At 45.6% G+C, this 17,847-nt stretch overlaps 1 protein-coding gene across 2 annotated transcripts in view; it reads right to left on the minus strand.

The window, feature by feature from the left end:
• The window catches only part of RHBDL3 (rhomboid like 3), a 70,426-nt gene that overhangs the window by 40,097 nt on the left and 12,482 nt on the right, over positions 1 to 17,847 (minus strand). Inside the window, exon 3 of one of the 2 annotated variants that reach the window (XM_052807787.1) lies at positions 6,662 to 6,745. The exons of the other annotated variant lie outside the window; for it this stretch is intronic. Within the exon in view, the coding sequence (XP_052663747.1) occupies positions 6,662 to 6,745 (84 nt within the window). The remainder of the gene's footprint in view (positions 1 to 6,661; positions 6,746 to 17,847) is intronic. 2 annotated transcript variants of the gene reach the window in all.

A 17,847-nucleotide genomic window follows, 5' to 3' on the forward strand; every position in this document is an offset into this window, starting at 1 on the left:
CCCCCAGGTTAAGTAAACATACACAAGCATTTCTGTAAAATTCACTGCTATCAACAATGTCACCTGTCACAGCAGCGTCTCTGCTGGTACAGGTGAGGCAGATGAGTCTCCTCATTCAAAACAGGGTTTTGGTCTGATATTATGTGGAAAAAGTAGCATAGGTGGTACCAGCGCAAAAGAATCTGCAGTAGTTGAAATGTTTATGTTCTGTATATGAACAAAAGCCCAATGAATTATTTCTATTATACGATGATGACACACTTTCTGTCCCAGCAGTAACTCTGGAGAACATTACACAGCAGCTGCCAAAGTTAGATAGTTTTGAATCAGCAGGTCAAGGTAACTTTCATCCAAAAGATTTTTAAAAGCCAGTACTAATACTGATTTTCTGCAAGTCTGGGAACACTGGAGGAACATCAAGATCTGCTTTTTACCTTTCTTCCAGCTTTGCATCAGCAACCTTCCAACCACGGCTCCCAAACTCCTGTCCAAACATGGTGACAGGCACCCACACCACTCCCAAAACTGCAGGGCTGTGACAAGAATTTAATGGGACAAAGCAGGTCTGTTGGCCTAATAGCAACCCACAGCAAATGAACAGATGACTGATATTGAGTAATGCATAATGGGAGGAGGACTGGTCTAATATCAGTCAGAATAGGCTACAGAAAACAGATTATATTCAGCTGATATTATCTGGATGGGAATACAAACTTGGTGTAGATCATAAGACAGGATCACTGGTATAACTGATTTCTGCAGGGCATGTGACATCACCAGACAACCCTGTGTTTGAGGACTTACTGTGACACAAACTCAGGCTGTCACACATTCAACATGCTAAAGTCTGCCTATTTGACAGGTCTCAAAAATAAAACTAAGCTAGAGAGCTACCATCACATGGAGATGCCACTAATGGGGACCCATGAGAATTTGTTCTTGCCCCTACAGAATTATCATCAGTGACTTTCTCCAAAGTGTAAGATAAGTCTGCATCATGCTCACAGATGAGCTAAAGCAGCAAGTTACTGAGCATGAGCTGGGTCTTTTGGTAAAGCTGGGTGCTTGCAAACAATACATATTACAGTAAAAACAAATGGAAAGCCATATGGCCAGGAGCCAAGAACATCAGCCAGCTTACAGGATGGGGAATGCCATCTTCAGAAGCAGCTACTCCGGGAAAAAAAAAGCCTTGTTTGTTACACTGAGAGCTCTCAAGGTAACACTGCCTTCAAAAAACGAAACATGACCTGCAGGTTTGTAAATGAGGTGACATTACCTCTGCGTTTGGCACTTTGTTACTGGTATAGTCTGACTGGCTCCACTGACAGGCTCAATTCATTAGCTTATGAAAGGGAAGGTTAAGCAATGACTTGATCGCTGTCCAGAAGAACCACAAAGGGAACAGAAATTTGGCAGTAGAGGATTCTCCACTGTGACAAAGGTATAATCACATCTAGGGCCTAGAGGTCAAAGCTGGGCAGCTTTAGATTAGAATAAGTTGATTATTTTTACTATTAACAAGTGAAATGTCTCACTAACTTCACCAGAAGTTTTACAATTAAATTGCAAGTTTTCCTAGGAGATGAGGTATGGCCGAGGTCAAGCAGAAGACCACTCAGAAAATCTTCTGGCCTTCATTATGAGAGACTAGATGATCCCAACAGTTCCCTTCCAACCTGACTGCAAGTTATTAGGGCTCAGAAAAACTTAAGCCAAACAGATGCATTTAAAGCCCCAACTAAAAACTGCCGTAACACACATATAACCAGAATGACCCACCTATACTGGAATTCAAACCACACTTCTGGTTAGAACAACAACCACAGAGCAAAACTTCTACTAAACAGACTGGGAAACATATTTAACTTATACTGATTTTACATCTGGCTTTGTTCAGTCATGGGGACTAGAAGCTACCAAAGAAACTCCTCTGCTTTCCAAGCTAAACTGGAGCAGAAGATAATGTCAGCCTTGTGAAGAGGCAGAGGTTACCGCATGATTCCCTGCAATGCCTTGTAGGTACTTGGCGTTACACTGCAACAACATAACTATCTCAAAAGTACTCCAGGCAGGTTGGTTCCAAATAGAACCCAGAGCTGGAAGTATTATTACTCTAACCTCTATCATTTAAACACTTGAGAGCAAGCAATCCTGGCTTGCATCTTTCCAGGGTGACCACAGTGGTTACAACTGCAGTAAGGAGCCAGACTGCTGGAAGCTGTGGTGGTTCACATTGTTTCTTAGGCAATATATCCAAATCAGTCCTGGATGACACCCAGATTGCAGGTTCCCTCCATGAAGGACTGCAAGGGTAAGGTCTGCAGTGTTTGCACTTTCCCAGTGTCTGCTATGTCAAATATACTTTGGTTTAAGGGTAGAACAGTTTTGTCCAAGTGCCAAAGCTGCACAACCACAAGTCAGAGAAATTAAGCTGCATTTTGGGCTTCTTATACGCCTTATATCTTATTACTGGATACGAGGGACAAATACAATGCAAAGCACAGTGTTTCTAGAGTTCTCTTTGCCACAGTTTTCAAACAGACACAAAACGTGTCTGAAGTTTTAAAGCAAATCATGACTTAAATAAAGACTCCACAACAGGAATGCAACTAACTTCATAGGAAGAAGTGCTGTCCATGCAGGTTCACTGCCCAAGCCTTACAGCTGGAGCAGAGCAGTTCTCCCTGCAGGTGACAAAATGCAGGGCTGGCCTCTGGCTAGCTGTGCCCTGCAAGGTGTAACGTCTCTGTGGGGCCCAAACATGGTGAATAGGGAACCCCTTTTACACATTCACCAGCCTGACAACAAACTATACCACAGCATGGTTTGAAATCCCTCTTTTAGACAGTTATCAGGGGAAAAGCTCTTTCTCACAGCATTGACAAGTCCTCACAGAGCCTGGCCCTGCTTGAGCCGTAGCAGGGGCTCCTTACTGCGTCGGGAGACAGCAGCGGATACTCCCTTCACAGCCTCCCACACAACAGAGCGCTCGCCCTGTCAGTCAAACCTGCACTCACTCACAGAGCCCCTCTCCTTGCCTGCCTCTCCCTCTTTTCTGCCTCCTTTACTGAACTAATCAGATTTCTCATGTGTATAGGGCTCACACATGCTTTAAAGAGCACCTGCTTCCTCTGACAAGCCTGTGCACTCTTCCCAAGCTCTAATATTCCCTTTTTACTTGAACAGACTGGCTTGAATGCAGTTTAACCATTCAAAGCTGAAGCCCCCCATGGGCACCCACAGGCAAGCAGACCTCCCACTTAGTTCTCCTGCCACACTGCAGCAGAGACCTGCTCCTTCAGTGGGATGGGGGTGATGTTTGCACACTGCCAGCATCGGTGCGAGCTGTAGGGGACCATGTGCACAGCAGGCTGGGGGATCTTTGGCAGAGGCCTGTGGTCCATATTTGCCATGTCTGCATCACAAGCACAGGTTTGTGGCTGCATTGAGACTTAGAAACAACAAGCCCTGGCTACTGCAATTCACAAGCTATTTCCTGAGTAACACTTAAAACACACATTCAAGTGCAGAGATGGCTTTCCAAAACTGATACAACCCCAACATAGATGATTAGAAGAAGGAAGCAGAGAAGGCACAGGCAACAACCATAATTAGAGAGCCAGCATAATTAAGAGAATGCATGTTATGCTCCTCAGGAATGAGGAAATCAAAACCACCTCCCAAGGAGTTACCCGAGAGTTGCAACCACTGCAAACAAAGGGGAAACAAGCCAGGAGGGAGAGACAGAAAGACCAGACTGAAAAGGAAGGTTAGGAAATGGCAATACTCTTCCTACTCATGCATCATGCTGCATCTCTGGGAAGCAGGAAGAGAGTGGGGGGAAAAAAAATAATCTTCTCACCTGCAGGGTTACTAGAGAGACAAATCCACCCAAAACAATCCCACCAGGCTTCTACTGGGGATTAATTAGCCCATCAAGTGGGGCCAACTTCTAGCAGAGCATCCTCACAGACCCCACTGCAGACTGCTGTGCTTCGGATGGTCACAGAGAAGGGAGTGCAAAAACACAAAAGGAGGACTGCGGAAGGGGCAGGAGGAGAGGGCAGCCTAGACTGGCCGAGAGGAAGCCCAGATGAATGGAGAAAGGCAAGTAGGGAGGTGAATGAGCAAGAGATGATGAATGGTAAGGAGGGCATGGAAGTTTTACACAGGGCAGAGAGCAAAGACAGACCTGAATGGGGAAGACTGAAAGGTGCTGCTTGAATGGAAAGGGAAAGAGGGGAGGAGAAATCAGGCAGAGAGTGAGCTGAGCAGCACAAAGTGAAATGCTGCAGGCAGAATAGCTTCCCACATGGACTTGACAAGGCCTTAGACGGAGACGCAAGTAACACAGCATGAACTTTAATCCTGGACCAGAAAAGCTGCCTGGAGCAGACAGTGTTACCGTCATCTGGCCCTGTATAATCCCTCCACCATCAGGCACCTTCTTTGCTCCCAGTCAACAGATTCTCATGAACCCAGAGCAACTCAAACAGCAGCCACCAAAGGCAGACGGCCCCCATCAAAGAGAATTGTAGCAAAACTGAGCCAGTAACGTGGAAACAGCTGATAGGATAAAGCACCAAGATAATTACAAGCAGCAGCCCAAGAGATGCAAGTGTAACACTACCCTAAAAGTGGGACAAGATGCAGTTCATATGTATGACATTGAAACATTGTTTATCATCAGTGTTATTTGCAGGGCTTTACTCCGCTCTTAAAGTCAGGATAAATTTTTTCAAAACAAAACTTTTCCAAGCAAAAACTTGGAGATTTCAGTCATGCCAAGACTTTCCTGTGAATTTGCCTTAGCTTTGAACATTGATTGTTTAGAAGAAGTTCCCTCAGATTCTACAAGGCCAAAACACTGGACGTTACCATTTTCAAAATGTTTCATTAGAAAATTGCCATTTATGTTTATGTTCAGAGTGCCCAGATGGTTTGGCTCAAGTCAAACTAAATATTTTGCTCAAAGAGAAACAAAAAGCATTTTTCCCAATCTTTTGGGGAATTGCAAACGAAACTCTACTTACCACTATTCACTCACCTCTGCCCTTTTCACAGCTGGGGAAAATAAAGCATTTAGAAAGGCCACATCTTATTACTTGAACCTCACTGGCAGAGCTGAAAACTGGATACACTCCCACCCCTTTTGGTTGTGCAGATTTCGATAGGCCAAGGTATCTGTTATCCTCCTAGGTCTATCAGTCACCCCCTACATGATCCTGTGACAAATCTAATTTTCCCAACTGCAAAGCAAAAGATACAGTGACTCACTCTAAAAGGGATAGCATAAGACCTTAAATCATAGCCCTTTACTTCATGCTCAGAAAATCTTTTATATTTATCAGGAACAACCATTTAAAAGCTAATTCAGTGTCTGGAGCTCATGTTTTGCTTGTTCATAACTAGACTCCACTGTCACACAAGCTGAAATGAGAGGTCATAGAAACCCAGTAGAAGGTAGGACACAGCCCTCAAAAACAAAGACAATGGAAAGGAAAACAAATTTAAATCTAAGACTTGACCCTACTTTGCCTTTTCAACACATCGGGGCAGTCAAACATACAAACTGGCTTTTAAAGCGTTGCTAGAGGAACCATGAGGGGCTCATTTGTGCCTCAACTTGAGACTCTGGTTCTGCCCCTTTCTTTTTTGATGTTTCTTGCACCAAGTAAATATAACAGTATCAATGCAGTTAATTTCAGGCAAAAAATGTGAGCGTCCTGGAGTCGGAGCACAAGCAGCAACTCATCCAAGAAAAGACATGAGGATTCCTCCCCGCCCCCACCACGCTAAAGAAATAGCAAAGGAGTTCCTGAGAAAATCAATGCTGGATCATCAATTCCTCTCAGTGAGGTCCAAAAATATAGGACAGAAACTTGGGATCTGGCCATTAGCAATCAGGTCTCTATCACAGAGTGCATTTTGAAATGATAATTTGTGCTCTCTCTGATTCACAGTGGTACCACTGCCTTTGGCTCAGTAGACAGAGTTCCACTTTACGAACTGGGAACAAAAAGCAGAAAGGCGATGTAATTCACCCAAGAATGCAAGAGGCTTTAAAATACTACTATGGTTGAGATGAGCTGCCTGCGCTCCAGCCACCTCCATGAAGCACTCCTACATTGCCACCTAATAACTGACTAGTAAAAATTGGAAATTGCCAAATACTAGAGGGGAGATTTTTAAGGAGGGGTTAAAAGTAAAGGTCAAAGCACTCCCAGGAAGTACACTAAGCTTGGTGATATCCACAAGCAAAAAGGAAAGATGTCAAAATGTGAGAGTCTCTCCTGGAAGCAGCAGGGAGATGAAGAGGTAGATGTGCGTTTGCGCAGGCATTTGCACACACACAGCAGTGGCAGAGGGACTGTAAGGGTCTCCAGAAAGGCTGCTCTGCCAAAGCTGACAAGCTTGAACATTGTAACTTGACAGGCCAGTTGAGCCTATGAAGAACCATTACTGCAAATAGACGAGTGTCTTGCTTTTCCATCTGCCAGCCTGGGCATGGGCAGATCATGTTACATATGGCACTGGGGGAAGGGAAAGAGAATACGAATAATTCTCAATTCAGTGAAAGGAGCGTGAGCTGTGCAGCTGCTGCAGTGTGAGCAAGCCCTAACAGCACTAGCTATTGCTTTGGGTCAAGAGATCATACCATTTCAGCCTGCTTCCTCACTTGGGCTTCATCCCAGCTGCTTTCCTCTCCCTTTAGTGCCTGCCTGCAGGAACAGCTAGCTCTCTGGAAGAAATCTAGACAGAAGGAAGAGAGGTTACATGTGCCTGAGGGAAGTGACAACACAAGGCAGGTCACTGCTTAGTCTAAAAGCATTCAAGCAGGGTCAACACCTACTAAAAATAAATACATAAATACACACACACACACACTATACAGGAGAAGGCTTTACTCAGATGGGACAGTCAGGAGCTCAGGCATGCTTGGGGTTCCTTGAATCTGCATCTCTGGGAAACTGGCAGCTATCACAACTGAATCAGGCAGAGTTGTCCTGCCAGTGGCTGGGAGCTGACAAGTCATCGTCCTTCCAGGAAGGGCTGACATAGCACCCGCGCTGTTAGGGACCAAAACTGTCACCCCATCCCACACGCAGCCTGGGAAGTCTAGTTCTTTTCTGCTCCCCAAATCTAAGTGTCCCATATCAGACGACCAAGGCAAAGCCACTACCACAGGCTAGTCAATCTTCTTATGCAAATGAACTCAGGGTAATTGGGACAGTTACAATAAGTCCCTGACAATGTTTGCCTTTGTGCACACCACTGGTAAATATAGACTGAGCTGCTTTCTAAGGATGGGGGGTGAGGAGAGAGCCACACTGAGGCACAGCATCTCAGCTTCTCAGAGGGATGATAAGGAAGTAAGCACTGTTTAAACACAAGGATGCTCTCAGAAGTGTGGAGTTGATGGGCAAGGAAGGAGGCAGATGCTGCAAACATGTCACTGGATGGAAGTCTCAAAAATATTCAGGGAAGCATAGCCACTGTGGCAGGTCCATGGAGCTGTCCCCCCCCCATTACGACCTTCATTCCACAGACAGAAAACTTCCACAGTATTCCTCCAGCTAAGGATCTTGGCCCACACACAGGATTCGGACAACCAAGAGGAACTCCCACCAGAGCCAAGACTGGACATAGCACAAACACCCCACCCAGATCAATTGCTGACAGTCTCCAGGCTGCAAACGCACAGTGACTGGCTCTGGCACAGTCACTCCTGCACTAACGGCTTTGCTTCTTGGTTACCTCAGCATGCTTCAGCCCCATGAATCTCATATATATGCTCTACTTTTGTTGTAGCCCTCCAGGGCCCATGCAGCAGCCATGGAAGAAACCTAAACAAAAAGCAATCGCCCCCTGAAATCCTGTCATGCAAACAAGACTCTTCCCACCCATCGCCACAAGGACTGAATGGAGAGGGACTGAACACCCCCCGCCCACCCCTGCCTGGTGGTCTTTTTGTCTCGTGACCTTCCCCACACAAACACAACCCCACAACAATCAGGCAGGCAACATAATGCGCCAGAGCCGGCTTTCCCAGCCCTTCAAGGCAAGCTGGGGAGGGAAGCGGGGGGAGCTGGGGAGAGCTGAAAGGATCTGGGGATGAAGAACAGATAGGAAGGGCAAGGAAATACCAAGCAGTGTTTTAATTTCTACTTGTACAGCCCCACAAGCCAAGATAAAAATTGTTTTAAAGAAACAAAAGAAATTTTATCTCAAATGGCTTAAAGGGACATGGGAATACCAGCTAGTGGGATTTTCATACAAAAAAAAAAAACCCAAACCTGAAAAAACCAACAATGCTTCTAAACCCGGTGAACATCTTTTAACACTCCCTCCAAGAAGCCCACAAAATTGAGCCCTTTGGTGCGAACTCTGTTGGTTTTACTTGGCTATCTTTAAGATTTAAAGTCTGAGATGGATTAGATATAAAGGTTTTCCTTTAGACTGGGAGAAGACTTTTTTGCAACAGCTGTAGTTGTAGACAGCATCAACACACATGGAAACCCTCCCCGGTATGACAGCTTCAAAACACAGAGTTTCTGCCCGTCTGTCCTAACTATGGAAAAAGAGAGTCATCACCTGTGCTACTGACAGCAAGGAGTAAATGTGCCTCCAGGCCCCAGATTGTCCTTGCAAGGTAACAGATACCCTTTAGTTACTGCAGGACACATATTTGGGAAAGAGCATCAAGGGTCTCCAAGGACTTGTTAGGAACAGATCAGCAGACAACAAGGTAAGGGGAAAACCTTCTGAATCTTCTGAAATGCCGAGGGATTCTCCCCTGCTCCCCGTGCACGTACAGGAAAAAATACAGACTCCACAGGAAAACAAACCAAATAAAGCAAAAAGAAATATCATCTCTCAGGGCCTGGATTCAGTGAGCTTAGCAGGGCCTTCAGCTACACTTCAGAGCACTGGAAATACATACTAAGTACCTCTACAAGGAAAGGAGGCCATGCTTTCGCCAAAAGCTAAGATCTGTGTCCCATGAAATCCTGGCAGCTGAGGCTGTAACAGAAAGCAAAGCTACAGGAAAGCACTTGTGTGATTTACAGACACATTAGCCACCTAGGGAGCATGATACAGTATGAAACGACATCTCAACTCCTACTGCCAGCACCGCCCACAATGCTGTTATCGTTATCCACATACTTGATTAAAGCACTGCGATCCACAGTGGAAACCACCTGATGAGCTAGGTATGAAACCACCTCCATGGGATGATGCAGCTGATATAAAGAGGCAGAAAGTCTTGACAAAGGCTGCATGCAGCAGCTGGGTGCAGGAGGCCTCTCCTGAACCCAGCATGCAGTGCACAGGGCCACATCTGGCCAGCTGGCCACAGTGAGGGGGCATGGAGCTGCAACTGACTCTTGCCTATGTCCTGACATGAACTGGAGTAACTGGAAGAGCAGCAGCACTGAGCCTGCACATAACTGGCAAACTTCCCACAGCAAGGATACTGTCTCCTGTCAATCCACTCCAGCCTTAATCCTCTGTGGAAAGATCCCATCAGCACCGTGCTAAGAGGCAATCTTTCAAGCCAGATGCTAACAATTAATGATAGTGAAGATGAGGAGGAAGGGACAGATGGAGAACAGATATAACCAGGCTCTGCTCATCATACTGAGTGACTTGGAGGAGCTGGACAGGAGATACACTGAGAGATTTTCAGCCTTGCTCAGCCCTGCAGTAAAGTACTACGCATAAGCATGCATGGGACAGCAAAGCTATTGCACTCCCAGAGACAGATGTAAGCCAGTGAGTCAGTCTTGCTGCTTGTTCTCACAAGAAAGGAAGTAGCTGTGGCCCAGCTGTGAAGCTGCTTTGGGCTCTGCAATATTTCTGTCCCATGTAGGACAGGCACAAACCTGCTGCTGGTTTGAGGATTTGCACCCTGAATCTGGATATTACCCCAGCATGGAGGGGAAACTAGAGTTTTGACTCAGCTCATTCCATGGACAAAGATTTTGGCAGAATGCCTCTTCAGAAATGAGATTACCCAGGCAATAGCAGGATCTTCAGCACAGTTACCATGTAAGCTAGCAAAATAACTGTGTTAACTGGAAGCTAGCCATCAGCCTCTTCACCTCCCAAGGGAGGGAACATGGCTAGAAAGTAAGCCAGTCCAACTCTCATGGCCGTCACACTCTTCTCTTAGCATTTCTATGCTAGAAAACCTCACTGCATAGATAAATGTTTGTTGTAGCAAGTAGGGAAGTACAAACAGACTGGGTTGCTTAGCTGAGATTAATTCCTGTCCTATTGCATAAAATAATTAATTTTACTTTACATTAGTCTTTATTATGGCAATGAAAATTATATGGCCGTTTTAATTGACCAGTGTTGCTTGCTCCAGTTCTCACCTCTACAGAGTTTGGAGGTGGCTAACGTAAAAATTATTTCAGAAACTGCCAGCTGGTGCCACCAGAAGAAGCAGGTCCTGGTGAACAGCTTCTCCATTCACTCTTCTCTTCTCAGGCCTTGTGGACCTGGTCTCAGACAAGCTGAAGTGAGAATCCTTCCTACAGCAAGGAAATGGGACAGTCTAGATAACTTTGATCTGTGGTGGGGAGCTGATGGGGAAGGGGGGAAATTTCTTGAGGTCTTTTTCAGACCTACACATCTTACCATTCCTTCACCCTTGAGCCACATAAGCTGTCTCCTGTGTACAGAGCTGTGTGCTGCAGCTGAGCCCAAGCAAAGCAGGCCAGAGCGCTCTGACAAGGAGCTGGTGGTTAGAGTGGCCTGGCCGAAGCATCCACAGCGCAGTGCTGCCTTCTGCAGCCCCAAAGCATGATCAGACTCCCAAGAACCCTGGCCACTGACTATTTGAGAGACCAAGCCTCCAGAAGAAAAGCAGCTGGGTTTTGCCTGCATACTTGCCTGATGTCCTTCAAACAATCACAGCAGCTTTTTTACAAGTTGAAAGACGGGCTTATGCCAACCTGTAGCAGACTGCAAATCCCTGCAATCACAACTAGCTAGCTTCAGAGGCAAGACATCATAACCAAGCACCCCTACTTGCCTCTAGGAGATTTTTTTTTCGAACACCATAGTGTGGCAAAGAAGTGCCATGAAGGTGCCACTCACACCCCCAGCTACCTCACACTGGTACTAGAATCCTGATTCTATTCCTGCTGCCCACCCAGCAAATCTGGTTCTTTCCATCACCTTCTCAGAAACATACCAAACCATGGTCATTTTCTCAGGTTGCAAAATGGAGACACTGTTCAGACTAAGCCTGGTATACATTCCTATGAGAACAGATCAGTCAGAGATGCATGCAGTACCCACAGAGCTATACATTGTTACAGTAAGGATAGTCTTTCCACAGCCAAACTCTGCTGCGTTGAAATCACCAGCATTTAGAGAGGCTGTGGCCAAGGAATACGCTAGCAAAGAATTTTTTCCCTGACATGAAAGATGCTGGCTGTTAGCAAGGCTTGGATCCAGCACTTCACCTTAGAAAAAATTAAAATAAACCATAGAAGCCTCAGGGAAAAAGATCATTTGAGCCTGGATATTCCTTTCTCCTTGGAACAACTTTATGGTGCGTATCACAACATTCTCCCTGCATATTTGTTACTGCCCCTTCAGCCCAGGCTTGCATAAGTGATGAAGAGCTGAAGTATTTGTCTCGCAGTGCTAAAGGAAAAAGCAAGAAGTGCCAATGTTTTCAGAATGCAGCCTCTCAATATCTGAGGGATCATCACAACCTCATGTGCCCGAAAAATGAAATTTATCACACGAATGCTCTACCATGGAAGGGGTGCACGTTACGTGAGCTTTAATAAAACCCTCAGCAAAAGAAACCGAATTTTTCTATGTCTGCATGCTTAAAGAAACACTGTAAAATTAAAATCAGGGGAAGTCCTTACCCTTCTGAAATCAGTAATGAAATTAGCATGGGGCCCAAAGGAAGCAAATGAGGCCCCTTCATAGGGGCCAGGATTTCATCTTGTGCTTAAAACCCCACAGTGGCAGATCTGTACTTATTTTAACGACCCACCAAATCCTTTTAGTCCTCTACATCCCTCCATGAAAGCCTAATAATGAAAAATTATCTACTAAAACTTGGCTTTTTCTGAAAAATACTATCTGAACAGATCTCCAAAGACAGATATTTCTGTGGACACAGTGATTTTGGACTGCAATGCTTTGTTTTCAGATATCACTGCATTTCACATTTTCACAGCTTCCTTGGAATAACATTTGATACAGAAAAAGTGTAAGTGATACTCACAGACAAAAGAATAGCCAACCCTCTGAAACCACAGGGCCTCTCCATTTGTATTGCTTTTGTAACAAATATAGCCTGAGCCACAGAATTCCAAGTAAGAGATCCTCAGGCGACTTAAAAATTCAAGCAAACCATTGCCATGCAACATTAAATGCATTCATTTTTATGAGCATCAAATTCCACCTATTAATGGATCAGTCATACTCTGCAGCTACCAATTTACATATCCAGCCTGCAAGCTGCTGAGGGGCCAGTGGACACAAAATACATGAATACATTAAATCAGAAAAAGGAAACTAACGTCCATCGTAATTCAACCTAATGATTGCATTTTCTTTACAAGCAGCAGCACAGACCATGCCTGACAATGCCACACCCCGTAAAGGCACCCCAGATGCAATGAAGTACTGAACTCTCTAGTCAGAGGCTGTAACTGTGATGCACACAGTGTTCACAAATGAATCACATTCAAGCCCTGCGCAAAGAGGGAATTCCTTGGAATTACATTTTCACCAAGTCACTAAAACCCACGCTATTGTACATGGACTAAATTCAAAGGCCTGATCATCACTATGGAAGACAGTTTTTCTGAACATACATTAAAACCCTGGAACAATTTCTCAGCCCTTTTGCCAAGCCAGGCAGCATTACCAGCTTTAATGTAACAGCACTTTTGATCTTGTAACAGCTAGTGTGGTGCTGGTACATCTATTATTCCTCCTGGAACAGAGCCGTGTGCTGATATCACACCTACAATTCACTCTTTTTGTGCACAGCTATCTAGAAACAGACGTAAGAGAGCGCTTCTCAGCAGCATGTACCCCTTCTATCGTCTCAGGGAAGTGAATGACCCTCCCCAGTGCCCAACCCAGGACCAATTACAGCTACGGCAAAGACAAAGGCTTCTATTTTAAGCTTGTTGAAGAGGTAACTGGGTGCTGCTGGCAGAAGGATGGACATGAGGTAGTCTCCTGTAAACTGGTTCTCCTTTTTCTCAACTGGGCACCACGCAGGCTGACAGCAGCTTGAGGAATGAGGGGCAATCCCATGATCAAATGGATTCCATTCCTTTTTTAGGTCTGTAGCAGCCTGTCCCCCACTGTAACAGGATATGATCACTGATCTCCTTATTCCCTGTTCCTACCTGCGAAACTAAATGAAGTGATACTGGAGAATGAGCTTTGAAGTCCTTGAAGAGGAAGGGCTATTGCAGTGCTGAATAAGGCAAATTCCCTACAGCCCACAGCCACTGCAGTGATACAAGCAAAAACCCTAAGGTGCAGAAGAATCAGGCCCTGAAGGAAACTAAAAAGCTCAGAGAAAAGATGAAAGATACTGAACATGGAAAGTTAATACTGCTTTGAACATTTACTGAGCAGAAATTCTTCCCAAAAGTGACAGAACTGCAGTTAGCAATCAGGGACTCTTGGTCTGGCATCCAGGCTGTTAGGTGAGACCCACACCTCCCAAGAGGTTCGATTACAGGGCTTACTCAGACCCACCTCACAGGCATCAGCTACAGCAATTTTTCAGAACGTAATGGCAGGAGCTGTTAGTTGAGCAGTGGGGAAGAAGCAAACACCACTTGTTTATTCACAGGTCTTGCTACTCTAACTTGTTGCTTGCATCAGATGTCACAGTGATAAGTACCTGTTCAAGAAAAAAACAGGAACCGTAGTGAAACCACCCCCCTGCAGCTAATCCAATTAAGACACAGGATAAAGTTGTAGAGGTTAATCAGATCTGAGCCATTGGGTCTCTCTCTGCTGCTGCTTAGTGACATATCTGGTGAGCAACACCAGTGAGACGAAAGCCAGGCAGAAACACCAATGATCTAGCTAGCCCCAGGAGACAAGTGCTGCTCCCCTGCTGCATCAGGCAGAAAAGAGAGGAGCACACTGCAGGGCAGTACTGTGGGTGGTCTGCTGGGCTCAGAGCTTGGCTGTCCCATTAAGCCTTATCAGGTGCCAGGATGCTGTTACCCATTGCCTGTGTTAGTCCTTACAGCAAAGACCAAGGCTACATCTGCAGGGTGCTGCCAGGTTAGTAACAAGGATGGAAATTTACTCAGCAAGGAAAAATTCTGCCCATACAATTACAGGGAGCTTATCTTACCTTGTGTTTCATTAGCTGCAATTCTGTGCTTACCAAGGCTGCAGCAGGGTAGGTGAGGGCTGTCCCAGCTCAAGGGGCCACCAGCACAGAGACCACTCGGACTGTCACGATTAGCCCCTTCAGCATTGGGAGCCAGAAGAAAGCTGAGCTGGGGTTTGCACTGAAGCAGTTCCACCAGTGCTGGGGGGACAGGGTTCCGCACTGACTAGGGAACACTGCTCCTGTCACACCCAAGTCATCCAGCCTACCGCCTACCCTGAAGTGCTGACCTAAAGCTACCTCGCAAAACCGGGCATGCTACTTTCCCCAACTCAAGCCTTCCTGTACCGCCGGATCTGTTCTGCCTCTCTCCCTCCTCCTCCCTTTAGGGCAAAAAGAAGCCAGAGGTCTCAGCCCTTACTGCTTAGACAAGTGTCTGCACTTTGGTGGTAATAACTTGCTATCCCCATCATCACACCCCTGGGTACAGGACAGTCAGCACAGAAGGATGGACCTGTCCTGGAAGGTGACTTCCCCTTTGACCCATCAGACTGGGCTCGGGCACTGAACAGCACATACAGTGCGGAGAGGAAGAAACTTTTTCTATACCCATTTCTTTTGGGCAGGGAGAACACTTAGACCAGAAATTAATCTTCTCTTCTAGACAATACATGCCAGCCTTTCAAGAGGACAGATGGAGCAGTGACTCCAGTGGGATGATAGAACTGTTGTGACAGCAAGATTTCAGGGAAATAATTCCTAATCCAGTGACTATCGTTCCCCCTCCTGGAGGGGAACTGGGTCTCTTGATATCACTCTACCACACTGGACTTTCCTAGACTCCTCTGTTAAATTGTTCCTCCTTCTCGGTAAATTCTTTAATACAAGGACAGTGATTGCCACTGTTTTTCAGTTTCTCAAAGGAACTAAGACCCATAGCCCCAAAAATCAGAACTTTTGCCCTTCCTGTAGGAAGTTTTATCCTTCCTTTAAAGACAAGGAGTTTTATAGCAATCAGCCATGAAACTTGTCAGCAGAAAAACCACATTTTATAGTCTGGACTTGAAACACAGAACATTTCAGATTAAAAATAGCTCCCTTTTTCACTGTCTGCCAGATCTGGGAGGGAGGTGAAAATCCACAGGGACTTGATTTGATGCGTGAAAAAGTAGAATTCTATAGCAGTGAGTATGCACACACATGTATTTTAGGTCAAATAATAGCTCTGCAATAATACTTAGCTTAGCAGAGAAAACCAAAGCTTGAGATAGACCCACGCTAGTTGGTACTCTGGTGCTGAGTACCATGACAATTCAAGCACATCCATCAGAAAGAGAGGGGGGGAAGCTTTAAAATAAATAAATTATTTTTTAAAAATCTCATCACATCACAGTTTTCCTGCCTTTAAGATAGTGTCTCTTTCAAATTCCAAATACTGCTCCTGTATCAGCAATCATGACAAGTATCTTGCCAAGGTATGAGACGCTCTATCTGCATGACCCAGGTCACGCAGACCTGGCCAGCACACAACCTTCCCCCAAAGCAGGTAGCTCCAGATCAAGCTCCCTCATTCCACAGCCATGTAGCGGGGCAGCAAAGGAACCTGGTACAATATTCAACCTTCCTCCCCTCCCTTCTCAACAGGGGCAGAGAAGAGGCCATGCACTGTCTGCAGCTTTCTGAGGAACCATAGCTCAAGCCTGCACAGCTTACTCCAGAGCACCCTATGTTCTGCAAAAGGGCCAGCTCTGCTCTTTGGGGTGATGAGTTACTGATCAGAAAAGAACAGCAAAGCAGCATCATGTGGCTCTACACAAAGCTCTTGCCACCAGCTAAATTGATAGACCCTAGCAAAGGAGAACAGGAATCAGCAGGCACAGCTTTGACTCTAACAATACAGGCAGTTAAACATGCAGTATTAAGGGCTACTGAGTAATGCAGGAGTGATGGGACAGAAGCAGGGTTACCTTAGTAATCTGATTAAGCGGGAAGAACAGTCAGTCACTCCCTTCGTCCAAATCGGTGTAGGATGACAGAGGCTGGGCCATCTATAAGATGTTGGTAAGTGTTTTGTCACTGGCAAGGAACACAATACCGGGGCACTCTGAAACATCCCTTCTCTGATGTCACCACCACAACTGGCACACACAGAGCATCCTCATCACGGGAGGCAGGTCCTGAGCAGGGCTGACTGTTTGCCTGCTAACATCAGAAAAATACCTTGGTGTTCCCACCGGGAAAGAGCTCATTCAGCTATACCTCAGGAGTAACACTGAGCAGAGAATGACCTCAGAAAGACTACGGCACTCACACTGCAGAGAGCATCTTTCCTTGAATGAACTGCTTCGGCTCAGGTTGGGTGTGTGTAATTCAGGCTGTTAGAGACTACAAGAAAACATCTAATGCAGCTTTGTGTCAAACCTCCACCCACACATCAGCTACATAATTAATAAGGATGAAAGAGAACATTATCCCAAGCTGGTATTCAGACCTTCAGTGATCAGTAGAGCTCGTTATATTCTGTTTGGCCTTAGAAGTCAGCAAAAGGAACATACTTCACACATCGTACTACATGCTTGGTCATTAAATACAGGCTTATAAGCCCATAAAGTCACTGTTGCTTGCAAGTATGGAGTAATTTTTTGCATGAACTAGTTTGTTTTGCAGTGGGCCCAAAAGTTAATTAGTTTTTACAGTTTTATTACTCCACATGGTCAAATAACAGCCTGGAGCTTCCAGTCAGCTGGAACCACATAAGGTCCAGAAAATTCTCACTGTGCTTTTCAGGACTGTTTACTAGGGCCATAAATCAGCAGCTGGCAAATGACTTTCTGCCCCAGCTCTTCTCGGCCACCAGTACCAATCCTAAAAGATCCCATAAATCAATGCAGCAACGGCAGCTCTCAGCTCATGGGCCACAGAGGGAATAAGGCTGGAAGATACTGTTTCAGACACATATGACAATTCTTTGGGAGACATTTGGCTATCACCACCCTGGGAGAAGTCACCCAATGCACCTGTCTTGTTGAAGGGAACTGTGCAGCATTTATACCCCAGCCAGCTTCAGGTCTCACATATAACTATGAAGCTATGCTGCTGCTCTACCACAAAAGCTGTTTCCTGTCACACCTGACAGGTAGATAAACCGGCCATACACCCATTCATAAAAAGACATGGGTTTGGCCTCTCCAAACGCTGTAGAAGGCAATGAAAGCAGGCAGGAGGCACCCATCAGGTGAAGAGCACACAAGCAAGCCAGCACACTACAGCCTCTGGGATACAGACTGACTGAAAAGCATTGCAACAGCAAAAACCTCTGGGGGGGGTGCCCGACACTGGAGAATCCTCTAAAAAAGCCAACATACGCTCTAGTTCATAGAGGTCTAGAGGAGACAACAGCAGAATATTTAACATGCTGAAGGCACAAGAGCCATCCTGCACATATACACATATGCACAAGACATCCCCAAACAGTTCCCAGGGCTGGCAAG

Source organism: Harpia harpyja, chromosome 14 (assembly GCF_026419915.1).
Source record: "Harpia harpyja isolate bHarHar1 chromosome 14, bHarHar1 primary haplotype, whole genome shotgun sequence".
In the NCBI taxonomy this organism is placed as follows: Eukaryota; Metazoa; Chordata; class Aves; order Accipitriformes; family Accipitridae; genus Harpia; species Harpia harpyja.